Genomic DNA, 9,374 nt, shown 5'->3' with positions numbered 1-9,374 from the left:
CCCTAAAGAGCACTGATATAGGACGTGCCTTATGCATCTTTAGTTTTAATTGTTGGGCTAGAGTCATCCTAATTGATGAAAATGATGCACTTGAGTCTATAATGTTGTGTCTTTGTGTTTCCCCTAAATTAACTGTCATTAGTGCTACTAAATGGTTGTCAATGTCTATGCTTGAGGCTTGAACCCGCAAATGGCTATGCCTCAATAGCCATTTGTGGGTTCAAGCATGAAGCATAGACATTGGCTATGCCTCAATAGCCACCTGCTCATATATTTTCTTGTATCGTCACCATTGTTGTTGCATCATCCTTTGGCAATTGAACATTTTGTACTTGTGTTTGCTTTGCTTTCAGTTTATTACACTATTTCTTCACATGTCCAAATTTACTGTAGTAGAAGCATTTCAGTCCTCCTTGTGAATCCCAAACTTGCAAGGCTCTCCACTTTGTTATTTGTGTTTTTTGAACATCAATATCCATTGGAGTGGTTCCATCCATTATCATATTTGATTTCTATTATGTCTAATACTTCAGAATCTTCTAATGCCCCTTCAATTTGTTGTGCTATTTGTATTACTTCAAGTAATATCTACAACCCTTGATCATTGTGTCCTCCTTGCTATGTTAGGAGGTAATTGTGGCCACGAAAAAAAGTTTCATTGACTTTGACATGATTGGATTAGCTCGTGCAATTATTTGGTTGAACTTTATAGCGAATTACGCTACAGTTTCACCAGGTTGTTGCTCACATTTTAAAAGTTGTTTCAATGTAGATTGCATGCAGTTTTGATTTTCAAAGTGTCTTACTAAGGCTTGCTTTCATAACCAACATTATGGTACTTTGCTACATTATCAAAGTGATCCAACCATGAAATTACATTATCCATTGGCAATGATACAAATGATTGAGAGTGGATCCTCAAGTTTGATATCTTGTATTTAAGTGGTTGTTGTTGTTTCAAAAAAGCTAACAATGTATGATTTGTGGCATTTATTTGGTGAAGCATCAAACTTACACCATGCATAATTTATTCCATGTATCTTGCAGGTTTTAGTTCAATAATTAATTACTATATGAATAATATGTATTACGATATATTTATGTTTTCTTATATATTATATGTAACGTAGTATTTTACAATATATGTCCTATATTATCTTATATATGTTGCTCACATGCCATTGTAAGCTACACAGAGAGAGAGAGAGAGAGAGAGAGAGAGAGAGAGAGAGAGAGAGAGAGAGAGAGAGAGAGAGAGAGAGAGAGAGAGAGAGAGAGAGAGAGAGAGAGAGAGAGAGAGAGAGAGAGAGCATGCGTGCGTGTTAAAATAAAGCAATTAAGGGCATAAATTGCCAAAAACTATTAATTAATTTACAAAGTACTAAGTTAATGCAAGGTACCATTACATTCCCAATAAGCCATATGTGCATTGATTCAATGCAAATAAGCATATAGTCAGATTACAAGTAGGTAACCAAAGTTAAGAGAGAGGGACACCAAAGTCAAGTGTGTGTGTGCTTGTTTTTGCCTCATGATGAATATCTTAGGATGTGAAGTGTCCTAATTGTTATTAAAACCACTACAAAGCATTGGCCATTCTACTAATTGTACATAAAAGGGGGAGCGAGGGAACTAAAACAAGTGCAAAGCACCGGCCATTCTCCTAATTCTTTGTGCATAGAAGGGGGAGTAAGAGAATAAGAGTATACGATTAGAAGAAAGAATAGATGAGAGATCAATTAAATGTTTTTTAATAATGCATGGTATATTGTATTAACAAAGAAAGTAAAATAATACATCGTAAGTAATGCATTGAGACTAAGGGTCTACGGGCAAGGCTTGAACTTTTACCAAAAAAGCTTGAAGATCTACTAAGATTTCTTTAGTTGACCAATAACAACAAAGAGCGAAGATTTCTGTAAGCTAATTCTTTCTGCAAGGGACAAGTTTCTACTAGTCTATATGTGCTTGATAGCAGCAACTCTTAACTACATTCCAGAGTTCATCTAAATTGAAGGAGTCTCCAAACAAGGCACTAACTATGGCAATGGAGTCCTTCAGATTTGCCTCCCTTAGCCATTACTTGATCATCTTCCACATCGGTTGGGTTTGTGGGCAGTCTTAGAAAAGATGTTCAATACTCTCTATCTTATTTTTTGCACCAGATGCACCATGGGGGAACATTCAATATCCTAGAAAGTTTAGCTCTAACCACTAATTTGTTGACAGTGAGGTGCTATATCAATGTGTTGAGCTTGTTGGATTTAGTGGCTTCCCAAACCCTCCAAGCTCTCCTTCTCTAAAAGGAGACCCTGGTGAGTGGGAACTCCTTTCTCCACTCTGCCCATGTCTTCATGATCACCCAGGAGGAGAGGCCCTTAAAGTCCCTCTCCTTCTTGTAGGCCCACGACGGGTTGCTTGTAGTAGCAAAGACAAGGAATTTCGTTGGGTGTGTTAGTTTGGGGGTTGCAAAGGTTGGCCCAGTGAGTTTTGACTCTAGAGGTAACTGTGTTGAGCCACTGCATCTCCTTCTCAGTTAGGCCAAATTGTTGTTTAACCATCAGAGAGCCTCTGATCTTTGATAGCACGAGGAAGGGGGGGACCATAGGCATACTGGGAAAGCCAAATGCTAAGTAGCAAGGAGGGATCCTGTCTACTCGTGGACCAGTCCAACTTCCTTCTAGGACTCAGGAGTATCAAGTTCCAAGATCAATTAAATGTTAATGATTGTGTTTCACACATGCACACATACAAACATATTACACACACTACACAATAAATGTGATATGATCAAATTATTGCAGAAGCAAGACATTACCTTATCAGCATGGAGTGAGAACCCTTTCAATAAATATTAATTTAGGCCTACGTTGAGGCAGAGTTGAAAACTAGGGCTCATTCCAGACATCAAAGATATTTATTTAAAAACTCAGTTAATTAAAAAAGATATTCAAGGAAAAGTGAAAAGAAAAAGAAACAGCCAGTTTGAAAAAGGCGGTAACGGGCCTGTGGCTGATGTCACGGATTTTAAATTTGAAAAAATATTCTCTCTCTCTCTCTCTCTCTCTCGCTCTCTCTCTAGGGCTGCGGCGCTAATTATTAATCCGCCTCTTTCTTGAATTTCCCGGGCAATTTCCAAATTTTATTTTCCAAATTCTTTGCGAGCTTGATTGCTTATTTTATTATTTAAAATACAATTCGCACGAGTGTCTCCCACTTCTTCCCACGACCTTCGTTTTCTCTCTGATTTGCATTCTCTCTCTCACAGACGCGTCACACACACACACACACACACTCTCTCTCTCTCTCTCTCTCTCTCTCTCTCTCTCTCATCGTCACCGCCATCGTGAGAAGCTTTTGCGAGTCCATTTGTCCTGTCTTTATAGTTTTCTCTAATGCTTTTTTGACTCTCGAGTCTCTCCCCATGTTCTCCTCGATGCTTCCCTTTTAGACAGAAGAGAAGGGAAGACGAGAGAGACAGGGTTGTTCTCCCGTCTTTTCTATCCAGGCTTTTTGTGCAATCTTTACACTCGGAAGAAGAAGAAGTATCGGGTCAGGAAACGAAGCAGTCGAAGAAAGACTTTACAGGGGCAGCAGGAAGGAGAATTTAGGTTGAGCTTGACCTAGTTCTATAAAGAAAGAACAGCAGCACTGGACAAAGTAGCAGTAGTGAGGCGTTAGCAGATCACACAAAGGGAAGTAAAGCTCAGAAGAGTGAAATCTCAGAGAAGTACATTTTGCTAGGGAAGACGGCAATGCATATGGCCACAGAGCTTATGGGGATTTCAATGGCACCATCTTTGGCAAATAAGAACCTCACATGACCTTTTGCACACGCCATGGGCTGCTGGCTGTTTGGCTGTTTCAAATGGAGGAAAAGACTCTCTGGTGCTCCGGCGAAAGAAGCCTCTCTGCTGCAAGTAAGCCATTGTCTTGAGACGTTTGTAAAATTAAAAATTTCCAACATTGGATTTGGTAGTCATTCTTGCAATGCAGGGGCTGAAAGCTTATGTGCGTATGCACAAGGAGTTTTACTCATCTTCCAACTATAATGGAGATCCTACGTAATAGTGTTTACATCGTGAGCCACCATGTACTCAATGGGAAAACAACGAGAGGTGTCAGGGTTAGTTCTTGTCAGAATGCAGAGACTGAAAGCTTAAGTGCACAGCCAAGAAGTTTTAGTCACCCTCCGCAAACTCTGTTATTTCCATGTAGTAGTGTTGACATCATGAGCTCCTAGCCTGTCTGGTACCTTGCTTGTGCTGCTGCTGGACTTTGAGAAATGGGGATTCCTACATGGGAAAATGTCTAAAACTTCTTGTTATACTGCACCAATTTGGAACATTGATTTGCACCATGAGCCATATGCTGTCTGCATTAAACATCTATTCTTAAATTTTATCACAATGGTAAGGCCACCTGTCTGCTGTATCTTAGCTGCCCAACTTGCGAAGTAATTTCATGCTCAAACTCCACAAACCTATTTAAATGACACCAGGAGTCATTGTATGGTAGTCCCTCAGTATGTTGTCTCTCATGTCAATGATCACACACTTGTCAGATCTTAATGCTTGATATATCTCTCTAGGCATTCTCAACATGTGAATTTGATAGTTTTATCCACCTGTTTTACAGATACAAGTACATGACTCGCAGGCTGAGAAGATACATTCTAGAACTAAAACATCTAGGGGATTCAAATGTGAAACAGATACCATTCAGTCCAATCCTCTGACTCTTCATCAAGAGACGGGCCATCTTAACCTGCCAAATGCTAAGGACGAGAAAGTCCAACTAAATTCTGTATCACAGGAAAATGAATTGGATGCCAGCACTCATGATGTTGATCATGGCTTGGAAAGGAGCATTTCAACAAAGATTAAGAAAGAACGACGAAAATTGTCTGCTGGAAAGCGATCCTCTGATGCATGGTTATGTGTGGATCAACTTGAAGAAGAGATTGAGAGCCTTAATCAAAAGCTTGAACAAGAAGCAGACCAGGCACAAAGTCTCACTAATGAGGTGAAACCTAGCTTGTCTATACCTGACTCATTTAGGAATTTGTCCATGTTGATGCAATCGTTTAGGATGCTGTATATATTACATTGACCACCAAGTCTATTGCTGCTCAGTATCGATATGTTTAAAATCTGAGTTCTGATTGTTGATATATATATGTACTGATTAATGTTGAATCAAAGGCACCTCGATAGCTAGTGCCATTTTACAGATTTGATATGCATGGATTTCAGCTTTGTTCACATTTTCAAACAGCATACTATCTGTGAATTGACAGTAAGGAGCTGTGAACTTCATACAACAGTGCAAATAACCACCACTGTTAGTGCAAAGCAGTGAGGTGCTAAGTAGTTGTGAAGCAATGCTGCTGCAATTAGGAATAATCAACCTGCTCAGCTTTGTTAAGATCTTGGAATCCTCTGGATGATGCAAAGGGTGAAATTATAGTTGCACTTTTTGTGAATTGGTGGTGAAGGATAGCTGACATTATCAGGTTTGCATAATTGTGAAGTATGAACTGGACATGACTGTTTGAAACTCCTATTTGCTATCTAATCATGTCCTCTAATCCATGCTAGCATGGAATCTTTCATGTTAGACCTCATTCTGATAATTTGCTGCTGAGTCATGTGCTTTACAATGCTTTTGCAGATTAAATCCCTTAAGAAATGGAGCAAGGTGTTGGAGTCTCCAAATGCATTCAAGAGTGCACTTGAGAACTTGGGAAAGGGTTCAGAGGATCAACTTGAAGATGATCAACAGTCATTGCTGTTGCAGTCTTTGTGGGCAAAAATTGAGCTCAAGGAGGCAGTTGTACAGCCTTCGATGCATCATAAGAGGTTTGAGCACTACTCAATCTATCAGTATCAAGGGCTTTACACCCCTGAAAAGAATGCTACATTTGATATGTGTCTACCCCTCTGATAGCTTTGATACTTCTGAGCATTAGCAATCTCTTATGTCTTCTCTTAATGTATTTTATTCACTTCACAGAAATATCGAAGAGTCTTCAATCAATGTAGATAGAGATTTGCAGGCTAAATATGATATCAATACACAATGTACAGAAGAGATAAGCCTGGGCACTGCAGCTGGAGTCATCAATTTTTCTAATGATTTAAAAGGAGACCCATCAATGAAAGGCAGCATGACATTGTTGACTGATAGTGTGTTATCATCTAGTAAAAATGAAGATCAGTATCGACTGGAACACTCTTATGATGAAATATCTGTATCTGCTTCCTCTGAACTGATGGCCGAGGTAAGTCCAACTTTTATAAGCTAGATTAAATTGAACCCCTTTAGTTTGTCATGCCCAAAAGACTGAGTGGTTACAGATGACTTTCTGTATCTGCTTTCTCTGAACCAATGTCCGAGGTAAGTTCAACTTTTATAAGCTAGATTAAATTGAAGCCCTTTGAGCTTGTCGTGCCCAAAAGACTGAGTGGTTACTGATGACTTTCTGTAGGTGAGGCAATGTTGATCAAGGCTGTAAATTGATATCTTGCTACGTTTGTCTGCAGCTTGGCAGTGTTTCTAATGGCTACAAGTCTCACAACACATTTGATAAGGACAGTGCAAGCTTCAAAGCAAACTCGATGGTGAAGTTGAAGATTGACAGTCCATCTCAAGGTGACTCTGGATGCGTAGAAGTTATCAGGGACAGAAGATCTTGTAGTGCTCTCTCTTTCTCAGGATTCATTTTAGTTGAAGATGAAGCCACTAGCAGTTTTAGTGGTGAGCAGGTTACAACTAAAGAGTCAAGTAACAAAGAATTGTCTGGGTTGAACTCCTATGGAAGAAATATTGAGCAAACAGATCTCAGTGGTAAGCATTTGGATGAAGCTTCCAAATGTTTGTTTGCTTTCAGCCCAGAAGCTTCTCAGGCCCAGCCTGTGTCTGTTGTCTCCTCCAGTAATAGTACTCTGCAGGCCACTTCCATGGAACTTTTTCACGGGGAGATGACTTCCAGCACAGATACAGGGGCAGTTGCTGAGTCAGAAAATGCAAGTTTTGATACTGGAGCAGATGGAAACAAATGTGTTATTGCAGGAGATTGCTTTGCTAAGGCTTCTAGAATGCATAGTTATTCAGAGCACCATCATTCCCATCTTGTGCATCTACCTTATGAGGAGTCATTCCAGGATTGCTCGCAGGTGGCCAGTTCGACTGAGTTGCTTGAGTTGGCTGATGCATTGTCTGAAATCTCATCTGAGTGTAGCACAGCAGGAGCTGCACAAAATGGTCATCCTTTGAATGTTTCCCAAATGGATGATGCAAGTTCTTGCAGGCAATGTCAACCTGAAAATGGGATTTCAGTGGAGAGGAAGTCCATAGTGCAGTCAAATTTAGCACAGCAGCAGATTGATGAAGGGTGCAGTAGCTCAACCAAGGGGTTGCTGAAAAAGGAAAACTTGAAGCTTGTCAATTGTGATTGTAGTAGCAGTCAAACTGAGCAGACCCCGACAATGGTAGCAAGGGTGCTGGTTTCTCCAGACTGCGATCCTTATGCTACCTGTTTGGAATCTATCACTTCAAGGAAAGATATTGAAGCTCCATGCACAGGCAAAAGCAGCCTGGCATCTCAGGGTGAGTCATACTTCAGTGGTGATAGTTTTCCTCTTGTACAATCACCAGGCCGAGATTCTCAGATGAACGAGCTTTTGATGCATACTCAGTGTCATGGGCCAGCAAGCGGATGCAACAAAGCTTCTCCTTCTAGTACCATCTCTTCTTCCTCTCCACAAATCTATAACCCACCAACCTCTTCAACTAATTCGGGTGCACCAACTGAGGAGCTAACCCCCTCTACCTCGACTGTAGCCTCATCACCTTTGGAGTCTCAAACACCACCATACAGCCAGCTTCCAATCTCAGGGAGCTCAAGTAACAAATGCACAGTCAAGCTGCAGTTTACACCATCCAGGAAAATCTCAGTTTCAGTTGCGCAGGTTGAAACACCAGCGAACCATCTGCATAACAAAGGATCTCCATCCAATCCTGCAGAGGATAGGCCGATCTTGGGAATGGTAGCAGCACACTGGAGTCATGCTACCACGAAGAAGTGGTGGGATGGCAAAGGGATTCCCAACTCCACAAACAAGTATAAGGAGGTAGTAATCACAAGCTGGCTCTTTCAAGTGTGCAGCCACAGAAAGTTGTGCACTATCAAGCTCTCTCTCTGTTGTGTTGAAAAGACACGTTTTTATGCTTTTTTGCAGGACCAGAAGGTTAGCTGGCATGCCACCCCTTTTGAGGTGAGGCTTGAGCGAGCATTGGCGAAACAAGACCGTGCCTTCCAGAAGTGGGTGCAATCAAAACTTGTCTTTACCCAGGTCTGTGAGTCTCAGCTAACTTCTAACATTGAATCTTCTCGCAGGAAACTTTTTGCAGGAGCGATGGCAACTGAAATAAACTAGACAGGCCGCAGGAGAAGAATCAAGTGACATTATATGAGTTTGTACTATATACTTCTGTTACTAATCCAAAGAGATGGTATATACAAATCCATTTTTCCTTGGAATAATGTGGGTCTCTTGCCTTCTGAATTGCCAAATGTGAATTCCTAGAAAATCACCTTCCATCGCAAGCTTTAAATCCTAGAAAATCATGCACTCCTCTGTTATCATCATTACATGAAAGACGTTTGCTCTTTTCTGATCGTGCAGCCAAGTCTTGTGAACCCCTTCTTCCTGTCATTATACGACTTCTGTAGCAACATTATCCTTGTTTGAGAGAGAGAGAAAAAGAGAGAGAGAGAGAGAGAGAGAGATTATTGCCTGACCTTGTCCAATGCGATAGTGAAAAGTTCGGGTTGTAGTTCGCACAGGCTAAAATTAGTCACTTTAGTCTCTTCGGAGAGGTCTGATAAAGTTAGAACGATACAGATAATCATTTTAGCACAATTTCAGAAACTGCATGCCTCTGTGCTAACCGGAGGAACCTACTTTAACCTCGAACTTGTCTCCCAAGGGTCACAACCAGTTTTTTGAAGGTTGCACAGCCCTTCTGGGCCATTATTGACCTGCCGGAGAATCCCAAAATATTGAAAGCAATGCATTTGAAAGGCAAAATAAAAAATTTGCCCTTCTTGGAGAAGGGCAAATTTTTTTTAGCATTGCGTTCAAAGGGCAGTTTTTTCTTTAAAAATTAGTATATTGCATTATAAATAAATGTATTAATCTAATTGCCCAATGCCTAGTTATTAAGGCTATATTAATGGTTCATAATAGAGTTGATTAAATCAAATATGTATAGTATAAATTGAATGAAAAAGTTATCTTACATATGAATTAGAATTTTATCGTTGTTAAGTGATTTTGATTAAAAAGCTTATTTGCACAAGGTTTAGA

The 9,374-nt window shown here is 40.3% G+C and overlaps 1 protein-coding gene across 1 annotated transcript; it reads left to right on the top strand.

Moving 5' to 3' along the window:
- Positions 1-3,316: 3,316 nt before the first annotated feature.
- On the top strand, positions 3,317-8,726 carry LOC148039973 (uncharacterized). Its single transcript, XM_087695426.1, has 7 exons — positions 3,317-3,920; positions 4,639-5,025; positions 5,674-5,861; positions 6,016-6,283; positions 6,546-8,135; positions 8,244-8,326; positions 8,402-8,726. Exons 1-7 carry the CDS (start codon positions 3,840-3,842, stop codon positions 8,439-8,441), a joined length of 2,637 nt encoding a protein of 878 aa, XP_087551552.1. The 5' UTR covers positions 3,317-3,839; the 3' UTR covers positions 8,442-8,726.
- The last annotated feature ends 648 nt before the right edge of the window (positions 8,727-9,374 follow it).

This window comes from Lygodium microphyllum, chromosome 2 (genome assembly GCF_053477565.2).
Source record: "Lygodium microphyllum isolate KBCC chromosome 2, Lygodium_microphyllum_v1.1.10, whole genome shotgun sequence".
In the NCBI taxonomy this organism is placed as follows: Eukaryota; Viridiplantae; Streptophyta; class Polypodiopsida; order Schizaeales; family Lygodiaceae; genus Lygodium; species Lygodium microphyllum.
This window is presented reverse-complemented; position numbering and strand designations above follow the sequence as displayed.

What these genes read in the sequence shown, in the direction of transcription:
- LOC148039973 (XM_087695426.1), top strand. Translation starts at nt 3,840, where the DNA reads ATGGGCTGCTGGCTGTTTGGCTGTTTCAAATGGAGGAAAAGACTCTCT. An exon ending in CACAAAGTCTCACTAATGAG is followed by an intron (nt 5,026 to 5,673) that starts GTGAAACCTAGC and finishes ATGCTTTTGCAG; the next exon opens with ATTAAATCCCTTAAGAAATG. An exon ending in CCACAAACAAGTATAAGGAG is followed by an intron (nt 8,136 to 8,243) that starts GTAGTAATCACA and finishes GCTTTTTTGCAG; the next exon opens with GACCAGAAGGTTAGCTGGCA.